The sequence below is a fragment of the Rhinopithecus bieti genome, unplaced genomic scaffold, assembly GCF_001698545.2.
Source record: "Rhinopithecus bieti isolate Rb0 unplaced genomic scaffold, ASM169854v2 scaffold_34958, whole genome shotgun sequence".
NCBI lineage: Eukaryota > Metazoa > Chordata > Mammalia > Primates > Cercopithecidae > Rhinopithecus > Rhinopithecus bieti.
The window spans coordinates 667021-688114 of record NW_016814973.1 but is presented as its reverse complement, the minus strand read 5'-3'; the positions used below and the strand labels follow the sequence as shown (position 1 = coordinate 688114).

The following is a 21094-nucleotide window of genomic DNA, read 5'->3' as shown; positions in this document are numbered from 1 at the left end:
GACTGCCCCAGAATACCTACACTTTCCAGGCCCAGCCGGAGCATTTATTCTAAAACAAAAGACTCCTTGGAAATGATCGAAATTAGGCGGAGAAGAGTGACAACTGAAAGGCAAAGAGACACACTATGTAAATGTATCTGTGAGTTCTGGCCCTAGATGAATTAGATCACTGCTGGGAAGCAATATTCTTGCAACAAATACAGAACTTACAACATTCTTTGTTGAACCATACTAAAAAGGACTCATTTAAAATATATGTTCACCCTTTCTGATGAATTGAGGTCATTAGCCATTTCGTGAAAGACTTCTTGTAAAATTCCACATGAGGACAAGTCATAGAGCTCCCAAGCCACACATGTTTTCTCTAGTCTGTTTCCCTTTTAGCTTTGACTACTAGGAAACTAAGTTAAATTCAGACCTCAATTAGATTAGTTATCTTACACAAGTGCCACATAAAAGTATCTTAGAGTTTGAGTACTTGCTTATCCTTTTTAACTAATTTCACATGTATGTTTTTGTTGTAGACTACCTTAAATCCTTTTCAAAGGAGGTAGGTATAAGTGACGAACACACAGCCAAGTGTGAGGCGTTGTCATGCATCTAGCATTGTGGCTGCAGCTGGCTCTACTTACCAGGCCATCCTTGACCCTTGGGGGACTTATCTCTGGCCAGATATGTACATTTCAGCCACTGCAAGAGACAGTAAATTTCATCTACTCCCCACAACCCAGCTATTCAGAACTGATAAAACATTTCTTTATATCCAAACAGAATTTTGCATCCAGCAAGTAGCTTGAAGTTAGGAAGGCATATATTCTTCCTCAGATAACTTCTGCGCACCAAAAATCTTGCAATAATAGTGGTGCCTGACAATGATTTTCCCCTGACAAATTAAAGATGACATCATTCAGAATTGTTCTGCAAAACTTGGTCAGATCCTTAACAACTGTCTATACTCGTAATAGGCAGACAGTTCTGAGTTAAATGTATTCTATACATATGTGAACTACACACTTAATGACTGTGAGCCATGGGGCTAAAAGAGCTCCAATAACCATTGTTTCTCACAAAGTTCAATGACATTTTCTAATAATATATATAGAATACCTGCAAGGTGGACACATTATTGCCTGAAACTTCAGTATCTGGAGTGTGAAAGGACCTCAAAAGCAAGCTCATTTGGTCTCTTGACAGCTAGTTTGATGTATTAATGACATTCAATTCCAGCAGCCCAATCCTAGTAATAGAAAGAACAAACAAATGTGTCCCGGCCCCCACAACCAAGGATCATTCTCTAGCTTCTGGGGCATCTCTAGTGGATCTAGAGGGTGAACCCAAATTGGACCTTAAGGCCATTCAGGTGTTTCTCCAAAGCAGAACACCAGGCTTACTCCCTAGTTAACTGAACTCAAGAAATCTCAGTTGTAGGTTGCAGCTGAACATGCTTCCCCAAACTAATCACTATATATTTTTTCTGAGTCCACACCTAAACCACAGGAACAAGGAGCAAGGTGGATTTTGCAGAGCATCTGCCCCCACTACTCGCAATTTTAAAGAGGCCTCAGTGTCTCCATTAACACCTCCTACACCTTCATCTACATTATATATGAAGTTCTGAACATTCTCCCTGGGGTGCATCTCCAACTGAAAAAGAAAATCTACTTTGAAACTTCAAAGAAGCAGAGAATGGAAATAAAAAATGCTTTTGGAGACAGGATGATCACTGGGTTCTAGGTTCTGAGTTCAAATCCTCTATAGTTGCCAGTATTTTCTAAGATGTCACTGGAATGCACAAAGCTATACACAGAACTGACAAAAAAAAAAACAAAACAAAACAAAAACAAACAAAAAAAAACTACATTTTATGCCAAAGCCTTTTGATTCTGTTTTCACAAAAGAATACAGAATCAAATGACATTTCATTTATTTCTGTAACTGTAGTCATATATAATCTTTTTTCCTTTTGGAAAGAAACAACAGCCAATGTAAACCCAAGAGCAGAACTTGATGCGGACATCAAGGTGAGGAACAGCGACTCATGCCTGAGAAGCTATTATGAGGGATTTATGGGTCTAAACACTGACAATAGACTGAATAAACAAGATCATGCATAGGGGCAGAAGGTTCCCGCCCCCGCCCCCGCCCCCCGCAAATGTGTACAGCTGCTGTTGTGATCAATAAAATAAAATTTAAAAAAGTAAATGCCCTGAGGTTGCAGTCATTTTCTGCTTTTTCTACTTTCTCAATCAAGAGATCATGTGGGGTGTTCTAAAAATGTCTGATAGCCAGGCGTGGTGGCTCACTCCTGTAATCCCAGCACTTTGGGAGGCTGAGGCGGGCAGATCACCTGAGGTTGGGAGTTTGAGACCAGCCTGACAAACATGGAGAAACACCGTCTCTACTAAAAATACAAAATTAGCCAAGCATGGTAGCGCATGCCTGTAACCCCAGCTACTAGGGAGGCTGGGGCAGGAGAATGACTTGAACCCAGGAGGCGGAGATTACAGTGAGCGGAGATCGCACCATTGGACTCCAGTCTGGGCAAAAAGAGTGAAACTCTGTCTCAAAAAAAAAAAAAAAAAAAAGTCTGATAATAGAAAGGATCCTCATATTCATGAAGGTGAGACTGTCTATATCAGCCCTGATGCTGACCCTATACCCCAATGCCATAGAGATCTGTAGCTTGGCTTAAAGCTCTTGGCCTGCCACTCTCTACATGATGTCTATACAATTTAGTTCCTTTTATATTTCCAATCATTATCAATAGAAAACTATAGATGCAAAGAAGTTGAGGATAGGGGTCAGTGGCTATTAAAAGTGTTAAAAAGGGTACTTAGTTATCCATATTCTATTTAATCTCAAACTGAGCTAAATAGGAAGCCCACAGGATCAAGGCTCCCAGGTAGTTTACAAGTTTCATAAAGGTAATGGGTAAAGAATTACAACACATTATAATCATCACACCAAAATCTCCAGATCGACACTGTGGGGATGTTAATTGTCCAGATCTCTCTCCTGAATGCCACAGCCTATGGAATCCCTTCTATTTCCTGGTTCCAGGATGAGCCTGCAAAGATCTGTGCATTAAACACATTGTTCTTTTCTCCACACCTGTGGGCAGAGGGACAGCATGAGATTACCGTCTCTATACTTCTGCTATCACACTTCAGTCAAGCTAGTTCCCTTTCTGTTTCCCATACAAGTCTGAGAGCTCCCTGAGGGGAGGGATGGAATCCTTTTAAATCTTCATCTCCCCAGTATTGTGCTTGGCTTACAGAAGCAAAATGACTGTTTAGTAAACTAGAGAACAGAAAGGACCCATCATATATGCAGCGGTGGCAGCAGTGTGGATCAAGAGGCCTGGAGCAGTTCACAGCAGGGCCTGTAGCAGGAGAACTCTGATGGTTGCCAGGAAGAAGGAGTGAGCCCATCTGAGTGCCTTCCAGAAAGGGGTAATGCCTCGGAGGGCTGGAACCATCCAGTTCATCCCGTGGCTTTCTCTTGGAGTCTCATGTTGGTGTTACCCACATGTACATGGTACATGCACATGGCAACAGCAGAGGCAAAGATTCCATGAGGTAAAGCTAAAATGTGCTGTCAACTACATGGCAAGGGATTCTCTTCTCCATGCACAGACAGACACATGGATATAATGCTCAGAGGTATCCAACATCTGGAAGGTTAAACAGTATTTTTTTTTTTTTTAAGACAGAGTCTAGCTCTGTCACCCAGACTGGAGTGCAGTGGTGCAATCTCAGCTCACTGCAACCTCATCTGCCTCCTGGACTCAAACAATTCTTGTGCCTCAGTCTCCCGAGTAGCTGAAATTATAGGTATGCGCCACCAAGCCCAGCTAATTTTTCTATTTTTAGTAGAGAAGGGGTTTCACCATGTTGGCCAGGTTGGTCTCGAACTCCTGACCTCAGGTGATCCACCCACTTCGGCCTCCCAAAGTGCTGGGATTACAGGCGTGAGCCACCGTGCCCGGCCTAAACAGCATTTAAGCAGGGACTACATCCCTGGACTGTGGGAAGCAGGATTGGTCACCTTCTGACTCTCTCAATATTTTTCTCCTTTAAGGATACCCTTGTGTTTTCACCTTACACACATTTGTCCTTAATCTCTCCAGCCACAGTGGTCTGTCTTTTTTAAACTATCATGATGAGCACTCTGTGAGCACTGGTTCCAGTCACTAGGAGGAGGCTGGGGGCCACAGTGAAAGGGGCACTGGGCTCAGAGTTGGAACAGCTGGTTTAAGTCACTGGGCTCCCTTATCCCGGGGCTCCTTCTTCTGTAACATGAATGCGAAAGTGCCCACCACACTGCCCTAACTTCATCACTTTGGGGTCCCAGGAAAAACAACAGAATGCAGTTTACCACTGCATTTGTTTCCTGCAGCAGCTGTTTAACAAATGACAACAAACTTGGTGGGTTAAAACAATAGAGAGATATTCTCCCAGTCTGGAGGCTAGAAATCTGAAATCAGTGTCAAAGGGCCAAAATCAAGGTGTCAATAGGCCAGGCTCCCTGTGAGGCTCTCAGGGAGAATCTGCTCTTTGCATCTTCTGGCTTCTCTGTGGGCCAAATCCCCCTCGGCCTCTCTTACAAGGACACTTATGATTGAATTTAGGGACTATTGAGATAATCCAGGATAATCCCCCCATCTCGAAATCCTTAAATTAATCACATCTAAAAAGACTCCTTTTTTCCTAAGGTAATGTTTACAGGTTTCAGAGGTTAGAACCTGATATCTTTGGGGCCACCGTTCAGCCCATGACATTCCTCAGCTATATTAAGTGTTAATGCACAATTCCCACCCCATATTCTTAATTCTTACAATCTCAGCTAGAATAGAAATTCTTTGAAGATAAGAAGCAACTCTTATACTTTGAAAATCCCATGAAAGCTTTCAAGGTATTATGTAGAGAACACAAATAGTTATTTTTTTTCCATTTAGAAAATAAAACCCTTACTCTACTCAATTTTTAGTTGCCAGCATTATATTCCATGGTAAAAAGTTCTAACATAGTCAAGTGTTTCATTTTTTATTTCTAAAATGGTCAAACTTTCTGTTCAGAGAAGCTAGAGAAGAAAGAAATGCATTGTAACATGTTTCCACTGTCCATGGCAAGTGCCTTGCAGTGAAGTGTCATTTGTAATGCATTGTTAGTAATACTTCCAAATACTACCAGAACCCAAAGGCAGGAAAGCTACTAGAAGCAAAATTGCAATGAACTCCAGACAAACATCTATAAACCCCTTGCAGTCAGTCTGATTCATCTCAGTGTCATGAAATAGAAAAGCAGTAGTAGCTCATCTGGAAAAGTATGATGTAGGCTCAAGGTGGGGATAAATTCATTCATTTATTCATTTCTATAACAAGTGGTTGTTGAGGACATACTATGTGCCAGATACTAGGGACTCAATGATAGCCAAAATAGGCAAATTCCTTGTAATTTGTAGGTTTCATGCTAGTCGAGTAAGATAAATAACAAACAAATAAATAAATGTTACATCAGGTGAGATATTCACTATAAGAAATATCATGAAGCAGTCCAAAAGGTGGTGGTGATGCTGTCATAGAGAGGCCAGGGAAGGCCTTTGATACAATAACATTTAGTACAGACGCTAAGGAAGTGAAGGAGAGCACCATTCAGGTATCATTTCAGTGTTCCTTCAGCTGTTCTGGACAGCTAGAACATCTTGTGCCAGAAAGTGAAGAGGTGTTCAAAGATTAATAGCATCATGTTAAAAGGACCCAGGAGCCAGCTTAAACGGCTTCCGCTTCCCACTGATGAATTTTAGGACAACTTGACCAACAAAAAGAGGAATGCTGGTTATAGATTATTACACATCAAATACATATTTGTCTTCCATTTTCTTCTATAGAAAATGTATGAGTCAATATTCCTAAAAATGAAGGGAGAGAAAAGAGGGAATATTCTTCAACTGAGGAACACCAACTAATAATAGAAATAAAAAATTGTGACAAACAGCAATGTAATAAATGATTAAAGCAAGGTCATCAATGAATGTAAAAACCACTGGGTGAAATCTTGTTGGGAAGAGTATATTCATATGGACTAAAAATTTGACCCCAGAGATTACTTAATAAGGTAAAAGCATAATCACCGTAAAGGGAAAATGTGGCAGACACCAGCTTTTGGACTTCCTGGTGTGGTGCTATGAGGAGGACATCATCACCTTTTCTTGGCAAATAGATTTAACCTGAATCTAAAGATGACAAAGCCATCAGACAAACTGAAATTGTGGGATGTTCAACAGAAAAGTTGTCTAGTATTGAGCGATGATGAAAGACAGTATAACTTTCTAAATTAAAGGAGACTAAAGGAAGAGATACGACAACTCAGTGGAACATCTGATCTTTAACTGGATCCTGAAATAAAAAAAGAAAACTTTTACAGACACATTTTTTGAAACAACAGGAGAAAGCTGACATAGCACATATAATAATGTTTAATTTTAAGGCTATTATAATAATATAGTTATATAGGAGAATATACTTATTCTTAGGAGACACATGCTTAAGTATTTAGGGGTGAAGTGTCTGAATGTCTGCAAATTACTCTCAAATGCTCCAGCAGAAAAAAAAAAAAAGTTTAAATACATCTAGGGGCTAAGAAAGGAAGACAGGGAGAAAGATCTAATGTGGCAAGTGTTAACCGGTGAATCAAGATGAAATTTTTTCAACTTTTTAAAAACAGGTTTGGGATTTAAAAAAGAAAGTTGAAGGGGTAGGAAGAGAGTATTTAGAAACAGGGAATTATCAGCCCTGACAAAGGAACATGCTTGAAGTGCTCAAGAAAAGGCAGAGTCCAATGAGGCCAGAGGGAATGAGTGAGACATGGCAGGAAGCCAGATCATGGAAGACAGTGGGCATCCACTGGAAGGTTCTGAGCAGGAGCAGATCTCACTTCACAAAGATCACTCTGAGAGTTGGATGGAGACGGATCATAGGAGGGCAAAGGTTGAACTAAAGCAGGAAGACATGCTAGGAGGCTACTACTACACAAATCTAGGGATAAATGGCAGTGGCTCAGACTAAGGTGGGATAGGAGAGGTGGTCACAGCATCGCATACTGCAAAGGCAGAATCAACAGGACTTCCTAGTGGATGATGCGCACATGTCCCCCAAATCCACACATGTGCACACTGCAAAGATTTTTAAAAGGGAAGAATTACAGATGGCTTTTGACTAAGAGCTTGATTAAAGTTGAGCCCAATTTGTATTTTATATAAAGAGAAGAGAAAAAAACAACACCACTGCAAGAAAATACATGTTCTTCTCAACATGGGGTATCTCCATAATGTTTTATTAACTAGAGCCAGTAATGATTCAGCTAAACAAATTGACAGATAAGTAAGTAGAAAAGCCTAAGACTCCATGTAATTTAGCTCATCTCCTTTTCACCCTAGACCATTAGTACAACTCTCCCAGTTTCATAATGCCTCATCATTCACTATCACTTCAATTAGAATATGCAACATCCCTTGATACAAAGGTCGGGTTTTGTAGTTCATTTTGAATGCTGGGTTCCAAGAACAATATGACACTAATAATAACAAAACAGAACACTCTTCTTGGAACATTTCACATACATTACCTAATTAATTCTTACACCACCTCCAAGAGGCATTATTATCTATGTTACTGCTGGAGAAACTTGACAATTTTTTAAAGTTTTTGCATTTGTATTACTCCTTTTACTGAGGCATCTCTGAGTTTCACATTATCATCACCATCTTATGCTTTCAAAGAACATCACAACTTACTTCTCATATCAACAGGGTGGGTGTTAATGGCTGTATCCATATTTTAAATGTTGGAAATAGGTTTTTTAAAATGATGTGAAATGTCTTTTTCTCCTGTGACAAAGAAATGCCTTAACAAAATGGAATATACAACTTAACTTTCCTCCCAACATACACATGCACGTGCACACACACATACACAGAGCAAAGTAAATTTTTATTCACCCCAAGAAGATCTACTAAAAAAGATAACTGTTAAGCCTCCATAGAACAATTTCAATACATTCAAAAACCAAAATTTAAAAAGTTACTTAAGTAAAGTAGTTGCAATATTTGGCCCAGAAAAGACTACACAGTAATGAATCATCTTGAGCTATGAGGTCCAAAGAAATGTTTAAGAGTGGATGGTATCAAGAAAGTGTCCGGGCTCCTTGCAAATGGGTTGAGGAATTCTTACTCAGGCCTGAAGTGGTTGATCTCCTAAAAGGGCTCCCGGAGCCCTCTGAATAACACAGCAATGGTGAGAACACTGTCACCCCCAGGGCCGAAGCAGGCTGGCCTGGGCTGAGGGAACAAGGCACAAGCTGCTCAGACTGGAGTTGCTGGGGCCCATGGCCTGATTTCCAAAGCAAACCCAATTTAACCTTCTTTCCATCACCTAGGCTCTGTCCAAAACAAAATTTTAAAGAAGTAATATTGGGCTTCATAAGTCAAAACATGCTCCTCATACCCACGAGTGCACTCTCAACAGAGGACTAAAACATCTAGGGAACCAAGCAAGAAAGCTCCAGACACAGTAACAAATCCACCTGCCAGTAAATGGAATCTTACACTGTGAATGTAAATGAAAATGACCACAAATTGAAGTCCTGAAGAAACAGGGGCACAGGCTCTCCAGTCAGAGACTTGAGCTTGAACCAGACCAGGTAACTTTCTAGACACTGGGAACAGGGCATAATCTGTTGGTCAAACTTGGAGGTTTCGAAAGTGAAAGTGGGGTGCTTTTGAGCATCCCACTGGAAAAAAAAAAGGCATATATCAATCTGCATCTGGGCAAACTGAGATGTGTGGGCTCCACAGATAAGTCCGTCTCTGTGCCTCAGTTTTCACATCTGTAAAATGAAGACAGTACCTGCCTCCCAGCAACAGGGTGAAAACTGTGTGAGTTAACATACGTGCAGCACTAAGAACAGTGCCAGGCATGCCACAAGCTCCCATCAATGCTGGACACTAACCCGCTGCACATGCAGATATCTAGCTTAGTAATGTGGGCCTTTAACTCAAGACAGTAGACAAAACAGAAAAGTTAATGTGAAAAGGTGAGTGCATAGAGGAAAAAACACAAATAATCATGACAAAAAACATGGCCCTGGAATGCCTGTCTGGACCTGGAACATGTAGGTGTCTATACATGGATGAGTGAAGGCGCTGCAAGGACTCAGCTGTGCCAGGACCCCATGGACCTGAAAGCTCTGCTTGCCATCTGACCTCACAAGACTTCATCCCCTATGTTCTGCAAGTTTACAGCAGATGAGCTTATATCCATTTTAAAAACACTATATTTCAGAAAAATCAAAGGAAACAAATTTTCTGCAGTAAGTTTATTATGCTTGCCCTTCCCCATTACTGCTACCCACGTGAAGTCTCCTAACCCTTACCCTCTCCTCCTCTGGAGCACCGCACACACATCCTCTTTCTTACTAAGCAAGGTAAGTCTCCAGGTGGTGGCACTGGCAGAAACCAGCAAGGGTGGGGTGGAGGGAAGTGCTCAGTGGCCTGTCCACACCACCCCAGTGACAGCTGAGACTGCCAACCTTCCTCATTGCTGGCCAGCCCCACAGCCACAGGGCTGGCACCGCATTCATAATCAAGCTCATCTCTGCTTGGCTGAGCCATTCCTAAGACTGCCTGCATGACACAGATTCGATCCTACATGACAATTCAGAAACAAAACTCCGGGAATTCATTAAACCATCACATTCACAAAAACACGGGAACTGGTGTCTGTAGAGTACAAAGAAATTACCATCTGGTACGAGCATCTTCAGATTTTTCCAATGTTCTCCACAAAGTGAAAGCGGGAAAAACAGAATAAAAAAGACAAATGGGCCCTCTCATCCGAAAAGGCAAAATAAACTAAAAGGGTTTAGCGGTGTAGCCATCAGGCGACTTTCTCAGTCTTACAGGTTCCCTGTGAAAAGGAGACACAAAATCACAACATATTGCCATGTGTTTGGTAAATGGCTATGATGGCCGCCCCTCACCATGGCAACAAGTGAAGTGAGGGGGATTCAGGCAGCCATGGATACCCAGTAACCTTTTCAAGCAGCAACAGGAAAAATGGGCCAGCTCTTGGCAAATGGGACTAGGTGAGAATTATGCTGGATGCCCTCCCTGTGAAGGTGCTGTCTACCTTTCCTGCCAATCACTCTTAGGACCACCATATGCTCCATTCTTGCTCACAAAAAGTTATTGCACTAAAAATCTATAAGCTACTGTTCTTACATTGCCAATGAGGTAGGGGATTCATAAAGACAACAAGCGTCCAAGAAGTTTAACACCTGCCCAAGGTCACAAAGCTTGTATGTGGTAAGGTCTGTGAGCAAGACTCAGGCACTATGACTCCTAGTCTGTGGAGTCTCAAACTCAAGTGTCTCCAGGGCTGGTCAGGTACCGTGAATGAATGAAGCCAGCTAGGTGGGGTCTGTGCTGAAATGGAGAATGGCAGCTCTAAAAGGTGCCGCAGGGTCCCAGCCACAGACAGAACGTGGCTGCAAAGGAACACAGACTCACTAAAGGGCTTCGGGTTTTTAAAAGCAGTCCCCAATTCACAATTCTCTTACTGCTTCAAAGCACATTTAATGACAACAACTAAATAATTTATTTAGTACCTAGTTATTTAGTACCACATTATGCTACATGGGCTAGGGAGACGGCAGTATGTAAGATAGACAGGCCTTGCCCTCCAGCGCTTCTATTCTACTACTGTTCCTTAGAGTAACTTATCCTCTTCCATGTGTGATCTGCCATGACTTTTGTATCATTTTCTCTGTCCCTCACCATAGCCAGGCATATCTGTTAATATACGCTGGGGTTTAACTTTAATTAACAATGCCTTTCTACTTTGTCCTAGATAACTGATATCTACTCAGTTTTTACATTTTGATGGCTATAACTTACTATTTATAGAAGAACAAAAAATAAGCCCTTTCTCTCAAGGTGCCAGCACTGCTCTCAAAACATACCTACTATATAACTCGATCTCATGTTTAAGCACAGGTGAAAACATCAGAACAGGCTTGAATCCCAGGGAATAACACATTCATTCGTTAAATCAGTACATATTTAAGGAGACTCTCCTATGTATGTCAGGAACTATTTTAGGTTTTGTGGATACACGTGTGAAAAAGTAGACAAAAATGGTTGTCCTTGTGGAGTTGATAGCACAGTGATAATATTCTTCTCTGGAAGTAGTACTATATCCTACCAGCAACATGGCATGTGTGTTTTCAGTCACAGCTGAAACAGGGAGAGAGAGATTTGGGAGATGGAAGGAGAAGAAACAGTGTACCTCCTCTACTGCCAACTCTCGCATAGCTGACTGTGTGTTTACCACCCTGAGACTCCAGAAACTAAATGGAGATGCAAAGAAAAGGATGGAAGAAGTAAAATCCAAGGAACACAGGACACGTAGCCAGCAGGTTCTCGAGTGGTTATCATCCAGGAAGATGTTGGAGGATGAAACAGAAGTACAAAAGAACATCACTATGGCATAATAAAAACTTGGCCACTGAGTAATGGTGTTCCAGCCTACAGCTACTTACTGGGTCCCTATTGACGGCAAGGCATGCTCGGTGCCAAGAAAGACACTGAGAATGTGAAATGAGATAGCTTCTTCTGGAATCTTGCTATCGAATCACAGTCCAGTTCAGGAGCTGGCACAAGTCACATCTATATTACTCAGGAGGCATTGATGTCACCATCATACAAACAGCCCCTAAGTGGTAGCCAATTTATTAAGAACTGGAGGTCATGAGAAATTCTGAGTAGTTATGGTTGCCTCAGAAGGAGGAAAGGAAAGTTGTACATAAATTCCACTTAAGGTCTTAAAGTGGTGCTCTCTGTCACACTGGTAACTAATAAACTGATATTTAAGGCCATATATATATGGCCTAAATATATATATATATATATATATATATATATATATATATATATATATTACTTTTTTTTTTTTTTTTTTTAGTTTGTAGACAAAGTATGTATTTTGCCTTATTTCTCAGCCCTGATGGAAGATTTTTTTTTTTTTTTTTTTTTTTTTTTTTTTTTTAAGAAGTGTGAGATTTTCAAGATGGAAGGGCTTTTGAGAATAATGTAGTCTAACCCTCTGCTCAGTGCAGGAATACAGTCTGCATCTTTCCAGCTCACTGGGTGCCTGGCTTTCCTGATGGTCTGATGAGGCAGCCCATTAAAAGTTCAGAAAGCTTCCTTAGAAAATTCTTTATTTCATACTGAGCCCAAATTTGTCTTACTATAACCTCCATACAGCAGTGCAAGGTCTTATTACCCAGACATACCAAACAAAACGTAAGTCCTATTTAGCAACTGAGCTGTCCTGGAAGCTGCAGATGTCTTACTTCTGGCCAACCTTCAGGAAGCCTGGCCTGGAGAAGTCCCTGGAGTTCCGCTGGAGATGGAGAGCTGACTCATGTCTCTGCACAGCCTGCCTCCAGGGTTTTACTATGAAAAGAATAGAATCGTCTATTGCCATATTTAGAAACTCTGTGTGTCAGCACCTCAAAAGGGCACAGACACTGTGATACTCACCACCACCACTCTCTCCTAGACCTTCAAGCCCCACTCATGAGAAAGGAATAAAGAACAAATCTGACCCGTCACAATCAATGGGAGGAAAACAAAATCTGTGCAGGGATACAATACATGCTTTTTTTGTGGTAATGGCATGAACATATTTGGAGTCTTGCAATTTATAATATTAGACCATTATTTTGGGGCACACTATCAGAGATACCCAATTCCAAGCTGCCAACTAGATATCTCTACCTAGAACTTTCTCACCGTGTTTATGACCAGACTCATCATTACAACATTTTCCTCCCTCCCCAACTCTGTTTTTTGGGATTCAAGTCATTAATGCTAGAAATCGCAGTGTAAGTAAGTCATTCATTGAAAATTATCTACTGAACACCTGCTATGGGGCACCCTTATTTCATCAACTTCTACAACAAAGATTGTTAACTATTTAACCAAACTTATTTCCTCCTTGCTGGACACCAGCAAGCCATATTTCCCAGGCTTCCCTGTGGTTAGATACAGTCAGAACACTACATTCCAGGCCATGAAATGTGAATGGAAGTGATGTGTGCCACCTTCAGGTCTGTCAGTGCACCATCCTTCATGCTCTTTCCCTTTCCACCCGCTAAATGTTGATGCCCAAGGCATCCTTGAAGGCCAGGGGTTAAAGATCCCCCTGGATCCCTTAATGACTCTATGGAGTAGATCCTCCCACAAACCCTTCATCTATGAGTGAACAATCCAATTCCATTGTATTTGAGCCATTGTATGTTTATTTGGTGGTTGATATATTAGCAGCACTGTAACTAATACATCTTCTATTTCTTATTCACTCATTTATTCATTCTTTAATAAGCATTTTTCAAGCACTTAGTGCATTCCATATATAGAGTGAGGCACTGGGGAAATAAAAATGACTAAACAAGGTCACAAGGTCTACCTAAACCAGATATTTAAAACTCAATATAAATGATCTCAGAGCAGCATGTGTATGTCTTAAGTAAGTCACAGTGGAAAGATCTGAGACTTCATTTTGAGTCCTAGGCTACTATTTAAACTCTATATATGTTAGCATTTTCATCTGTAAACAAAGGCAATATTCATTTCTGTCTCATGTAGTGTTGGGTGGATTAAATGGAATGAAGCCATGTATATAAAACCAGTTGGCTAACTATAAAGTACTTTGCAAATTTTAATTTAGTTTATTGCAGTTGTCCTAATCCCAGACCTGTTACTCATGATATATTGTACTAGCATCCTCATTGGAGTTTCTGCCTAAAATACAATGTATTCTTAATATTGGTAAGGTAGGTTTCCTCAGTTTGAACTCAGATTGGTCATTTCCTTATTCAAAACATCTTCTGCCTCCTGAACACTTACAAAATGAAAGTCGAACTTTTTAGCTTTAGTATTCAAGGCCTTATATAGCATGCATGACTACAAATTAATTTTCAAGTTTATATCAATCTCTATACAGTTCCAAACTTTTCTTCTATTTCACCTATCCTATGTCCTAGTGACACACATTATTTCTACCATATACTATGCTTTCTTACATCCTAGATTTTTTTTTCTCTGTCTGGTTTTATCCTTCACCCCCTGCCCTGCCCCCACCAATCCCTCCCCACTGAACCTCCAAGATTTTTCAAGGTCCAGCTCAAACGCAACCAGTTCACTAAAACTTTTCCCCCAAAACACTCTTCAGAACCTCATCCTCCTCTGCAGTACCTTAGCACTGAATCTAATTCTCTTTTCTCTTCTACTAATGATGGCATCTTCATATTGAATAGCCTATTGCCTTTAGGAAGAATAAAGAAAAGGAAATATGAGTATTGTATTTAATGAAAACATATTACACTGAAGAAAAAAAGTTCAGGACACAGTTCAATTTCTTGCAGTTGGATAACCAAAATGGACACATTAGAAGAGCAAAGGAATTCTCCAGATAGGAAAAACAACAACAACAACAACAACAACAACAAAAAACTACTCTTATGTTTTAGGATCTATTAAATTCAGAGGATGCTTTATAAAAGCTATTACAAGAAACTCTCATGTTGAAAGTCACTTTTACAATAATAAATATAATCCCATCAGCAGAAGAGTAGAACTAAAGTTCCAAGTCATTAATTTGTTTCCCTAGTCAATTATTCTTTGCAGATTTCAGTTCAGCCTTACTTTAGAAATATAAAGAAACAAATGTGTTAAATTGTCCCACTCACATCATCTAAAGCTTGTAAGTTAATATTTTTAAGGAAGTGGTCATAGTGGCAAATTCATCATTCATTTGCATTTATGAAATGAAAAGTATTCATAAAAAAATTTAAGTTGTCCTTTGCATCAACGGATAATTTGATTCTACTTTCTTCCGTAGGATTTTTTATTTTTTATTTTTATTTATTTATTTTTGAGACGGAGTCTCCCTCTTTCGTCCAGGCTGGAGCGCAGTGGCCGGATCTGGGCTCACTGCAAGCTCTGCCTCCTGGGTTTACAGCATTCTCCTGCCTCAGCCTCCCAAGGGGTAGCTGGGACTAAGGAGCCCACCACCATGCTCAGCTAGTTTTTTGTATGTTTAGTAGAAACAGGGTTTCATCGTGTTAGCCAGGATGGTCTCGATCTCCTGACCTCATGATCCACCCGCCTCAACCTTCCAAAGTGCTGGGATTACAGGCGTGAGCCACCGCGCCCAGCCCCGTAGGATTTTTAAAAAGGGGAAAGGGATGCTGGGTACTCTATGTATGTCTTCTGATTAGATACGGTTAGATTCACTATATCCGTACGTAGTGAATTCATGAAAAGTCTATTAGAATATACATACTATAGATACTATAGTAGCAGTATTTTCTATCATGTATTCTTATAACAAACTATGCTAAAATGTAAGAGTTTCTTGGGGATAGTTCTCTAACACAGAAAAGTGAATATAATCAGCCTATGAGTGAGGGGGGAGGAGTATATATCTTGGAGTTCTAAAAAATGATTTAAAAAATATTAACCCTTTAGACAATTTAAATACATTATCCTGTAATAATAGGGTATAAAATAGTTTCAGGCAACAGATATTATGATACTCTCATAGGAATTATCAAATGTTTTCTAGAAACTAATACATTATATCTTTATATTGATCAAAACTTACAGAATTCAGTGCAGATCACTTCCTAAGAAAGCAAAATGAAAAACTGTCATATATACACACACATTGAACAATGAGTCAAGAGACACCAAGTGAAATATGAGTAAATATGCTACATGGAGTAAGTGATCAAGTAAGTTACCAAGTAAACAATTCGACCAGTTTCCTCACCCTGTATGTTAATGCTAGGGCAACAATTAAGAAGAAATGGTTTATTGTGGATTGCAGAGTCTGAAGTAATCAAATGCTGGTGGTGGGTAATGGGGCAATAGAAAGACAAAGCAGCCCTGGGCAGGCCCTGGAGCATGCTTACCTCCAAAAGTGAAAGGCCAAGAGAGGACTACAAGGACTGCCTGGGCTGGATGGGGTTGGACTCAGGCTCCTGGGAGTGAGACTGAAAGTTAAAATAATGTCATTCCAAGTGGGAGAATTGATTGCAGTAAAAATAGCATAGCTCAGTTAAGGGACTGTGTTCCCTTTAGGCCAGAATCACTACGGCAAGCTTATCAACACCACTAGGTAATCATCTAATCACTTGCCCTTTTCAGCTCTAAAATACAGAACAAGTAAAATGCTTCCTGCTGAAATTTACATTTTAAAAACTACAGCTGCCATTTTTATTTGAGCCTTTTCTTTGTCACAAAGCAACTTGGCAGATATCTTTGACATGTGATTTTGCATCAAAGAAAATCCAGTGCCATTTTATATTGAGTATATTTTACTCCAGATTAAGAAGACAATGCAAATAAAATTTAGGTGAAATACCGTAGTTTTTAAAAAGCAAAAAACTAACATTTCCACATAGGAAGATATGTTTCTAAGCACTTTTGCAAGGAAAAACAAGTCTTCCTTATAACAAAGACCCAATATTTTATCTAATCCTCAGGGGCAATGAGAAAAAGTGTTCCTATGCGTATATTCAAAATAAACAATTTCAAAAATTATTACAGGTAGTTATACATTATTTTACCTTCCAGAAAGGTCTTCTCAAATCCAACTGTCGATGAACCATTATAATCCCTGCACCCCCGACTCCCCACCCAACCATCCAAACCACCACGATTATTCCAGCCAGTTCTCAAATATTCATCACAGTGTGGTTGGAATAGAGTTCATTTATCTTTTTTTCTTTCTGGCCTCATGTCTCTTATTTTTAGGGAGATAAAACTTAAATTAGATGCAGTACAACAATTTAACCAAAGATATTAAAGCATGAAGTTGATGCTAGTCAGTTACCAAGTATTTTTAATCAAAGTAAAATTAGCTAAGTATTCTGTAGGTATTCTGGCCCCAACTCTCAAACTGAAGTGAGCAAGAGAAACTCCTGCCAAAGTGCAACTAGTTTTTTTTCTTTTTTCTTTTTTTTTTTTTTTTTTGTTATTTTTGAGACAGGGTCTCACTCTAGTCACCCAGGCTGGAGTGTAGTGGCTTACTGCAGCCTCCACCTCCTGAGCTCAAAGTGATCCTCCCACCTCGGCCTCCCAAGTAGCCGGGACTATAAGCACACACCACCATACCAGGGTAATTTTTGTATTTTTTTGTAGAGATGGTGTTTCCCCATGTTGCTCAGCCTGTTCTCAAACTCCTGGGCTCAAGTGATTCTCCTGCTTCAGCCTCTCAAAGTGCTGGGACAATAGGTGTAAGCCACCGTGGCTGCCTTTCTCCTTTTTTAGAGATGGCATCTTGATATACCTCCTGGGCCAAACTTGAACTGCTGGGCTCAAGAGAGCTTTCCATCTCAGTCTCCTGAGTAGCAAGAACTATAGGCACGCACCACCATGCCTGGCTAGTGCAGAGAGCTTCTTAAAGAATGTGATTTTGCCTCTCTGCTGGACGATGGCTCTACACTGTATCATGTTTTCCTATCTTAGAGAATGGGGTCTTGAAATAGAGGTGCATTTCGGTTGATTCAAGCTGGTTGTGCTCTTCATTGGCACAGAGAGTTGGCAACGATGGCTAAAGTCAGATTTGGGCTTACCATGGTTTGCAAATTCTAAATGCCATCCTTCTCTCCCATTGTATGGATAATTGAGATTTGGCTGTGTTGGTCTCAAACTAAAATATTAAATTATTGCTCAAAATGCTCTAATTTTAAAAATATAATGTTTCAACAGAGTAAAGTTTTATATCTTCTAAGACCATTCTCTGATTTGGTACCAGGACTTGGAATTAGTAAGGAATTATTTTCCTTATACACTCAGAGCATATTCAAAAGCTGCTGCTCTTAAACATGCTGTACTCTAACTTAGCAGCTCATTGGAAAGCTCTCGGGAATGTCCCCTGATATGTCCATCATTTTGTCTAAGAACAGTCTTATCTATTCCTTCTGGTCCTAAAATCGGCATGCATAGGCACTAAAGCTGCTCCCTGTCTCCATGCGGAAACACACATGATGAATACTATGAAGTGTCTACGTACCCGATTCTATACTTACAATGAAAAAAGAAAAAGCAAAAAAATCTGCCTTTCTCAGAAACTGGAAAGCCATGCATAGGCTATTTAGGCATCATAAATTTCTTATAAATTAACAACTTATTAATTTCTGAAATATATATTTGATGTCTCACACCTAAGATTTCAATATCTGAAACAGGAATCAGAAACTGCCCTGTGTGTATTGATAAATCCGATGGAAAATTCTAGATTGCATCTACAGAGCATAAAATAGGCTCATGTAATACTCCACAGCTGCAGTGCTTATGGAATAAACTCTTCTGAAAGAAAAACAGTAATGTCTCATGAACAAAAGTTCGAGAGCTGTTCTACACATTTGCTGTGTGAGGTAAGACTATAAGATTGCCAAATAATTAAATTTATATACATTAAATCTGCTTTTAATAGAATCAGTGATAAGACTTTCCAGTATAACATTCCTCTGCAGTGGCTAGAAGCTGAATTTACTCAAAGACTGCAGAATTAGCTTTCTTCATGAATGAATGTGAAGTTAGCTATGTCTATTTTAGAGTAATTTTGCATTTCAAGGTAAACGAAATGTTCAAAGTAAATCACATACTAATACTACAATGATATTTAAGAGTGATTCTCTATTTCACTCTCACATTCCCTAGGCAAACAGAATTATCTATTTTAAATGCAGGGTAATATTTACCAAGATAAGAGGATAGAAGGAGGGGGCGTGGCCTGATACCAAAACAACATCCAAAGATCTCCTGTGTTTAGCTGACTGTTATGTCCTGTGTCAACGTTGGCAAGGTCATAAAACTCGTGGCATAACTCAGTCCTTCTAATCATAAAATGGAATGTTTGATACAACCGAGTTTATGTTTTTAAAAAGTTACTTTCAAGTGTCTCCTCTTGATGTAGACAAGATTAAAAAAAGAAAGAAAGGAAAAGAAAGTAAAGGAAGAAGAGAAAAGAAAGAAAAAGCCTAACGTGAAATGATATCTACTAAGTCCAAAGAAAACGGCCAGGAAACAGCACAACAGAAAACAGAGGCTAAAGCAAAGCTGGAGGTTAATGCCCCTGGGTTTTAAACATAGAGCTATGGCTTAGTTATGCATTTCCACAACACTAGAGAGCGGAGGGTTAAGTAGAAGAATGAGTGCATGCCACTAAAATATTCCACACAGATGGTGAGAGTTGAATGTTAGGGTGGGGGTGGAGATGGGAGAAATATTAGGGCAATGGGTAAATACTATTCAAACCTCTAATATGAAGAATGTCACAGCTAGCAAGAAGGTTGTAAGAACCCTCTAACTTTTTGTAAGTGAGCTGTTTGTTAGTATAAAATCAGGGCACAATTTTAGAGCAAGGACTGATTAGAAAAGTATTCACTTCAGAATGTCATGCTTTTATTAAGGAAATTATTTCTCTCGTATGATGCATCTACAAAATTCAAGATGAATAATAAATCCCCAGAACCAAGCACAGTTCTCATCCTGCAGTCTCTTTCTGGAGACAGTCCAGTATGAGATTATTGGGACTGTACAGATTTCACTAAAATGTAATTTTATATCTGTGTTGTAAGTTAGAAAGAGGGATATTTATATTTTTTCTACCGGATTTATATTTTACTGTTTATTATTTTAAGTGTGCCAGCACAGACTAACTCACAGCTTCTGCATCTTTGACTAACAGATTTAAAATAAAAATTTGCTGACACTTCCTGCATCACAGATGTCTAACTTCTGCGCCACAAATTAGATGTGGACATGTTCATATAGCTACATTACATCAGAAGGCAGTAGTCAGATGAGTTAATGGGTTAAAAAAAAAAAAAAAAACAGCTAAGCAAACACACAGCTCAACTAGGTAAACACATTGCATGCAGTGGCTGGAGATTCTGCAGAGAGGATTCTAAATGTACCACAGTTCATTAATATTCTGTTGCACAGATAAAACATGGATCACATCTAATGAACATCACAAATAACCCTTCTCTTGCACTCTAATCCATTGTAATGTCTTCTATTATTCAATGCAGACAGAGGCCTTTCTTTAGAAAAAGGCAACATGGGGATAAACAAACAGTAAGAGAGAAGGAGAAAAAGACAGATACACCATGGCCTACTGATACATTCTTTCACAATGAGCTGTTAAGATGTTTCCAGAACTGGGGTTTAGTAACTTTAAATATGCAGCAATGCTTTTCCTCTGACTGCAATGCAAAATGCTGGTCTGGGTGTCCACATTAGCTGAAACCAAATACCATGCATTTAAGACATGTTCCTCCACCTCACACTGCAGTGCTCTGAGGCTGTCAGTACAAACAAATGCTAAATAGCTATTGGTCGCCGGAAAGCGAGTGCCATGCAGAAAGCATTAAAATATTAAAGACAGACAATACTTACTCCAAGGTCAGCCCCGGAATCTGTAGCCTTTCCCGCTGGGCTTTCATGGTTGCTATATGTTAGCACACTCTATTGTAACCATGACACACACTCCCTGCCAGCGTCCCGGTGATGACAGAGAGCCAAACCGAACCTCTCTAAAGGACTGGACTAACACTCTCTCGAGGGGAGGGGAGGCTGCAAGTTTGGGTCCTTCCACCTCTAGCCGTAATCAAGAGATGTCAGCTGCTTTCCTCAGGTTAACGCCAGTGCACACTGCACTGATTTTGTTAAAGGAATGAGGCTTGCAGCTCTGCATATCAAGTAATTGGTTTCTGATTTTTTTTTTTTTTAAAGAAAGTCGCTTTACTCACAGACCCACTTTTCACTTCAGTGAAATGAAAAGTCCTTTTCACCCTGCAGACTGGGGCAAAAAAAAAATAAAGCAACAGTGTCACACTTCTAAAAGAGTTTATCTCAGCACACGTCAACTATTCCCCACCTCCCTGTGATGCTTTCGAATAGAATTCAGCCACCGTGAGGAGGCTCGTCTTACACTTCCCTTGGTGGAGTTAACTAA

At 39.9% G+C, this 21094-nt stretch overlaps 1 protein-coding gene across 7 annotated transcripts in view; it reads right to left on the bottom strand.

The window, feature by feature from the left end:
• The window catches only part of MAST4 (microtubule associated serine/threonine kinase family member 4), a 589801-nt gene that overhangs the window by 199743 nt on the left and 368964 nt on the right, over positions 1-21094 (bottom strand). Inside the window, exon 5 of one of the 7 annotated variants that reach the window (XM_017852849.1) lies at positions 16038-16118. The exons of the other annotated variants lie outside the window; for them this stretch is intronic. Within the exon in view, the coding sequence (XP_017708338.1) occupies positions 16038-16118 (81 nt within the window). The remainder of the gene's footprint in view (positions 1-16037; positions 16119-21094) is intronic. 7 annotated transcript variants of the gene reach the window in all.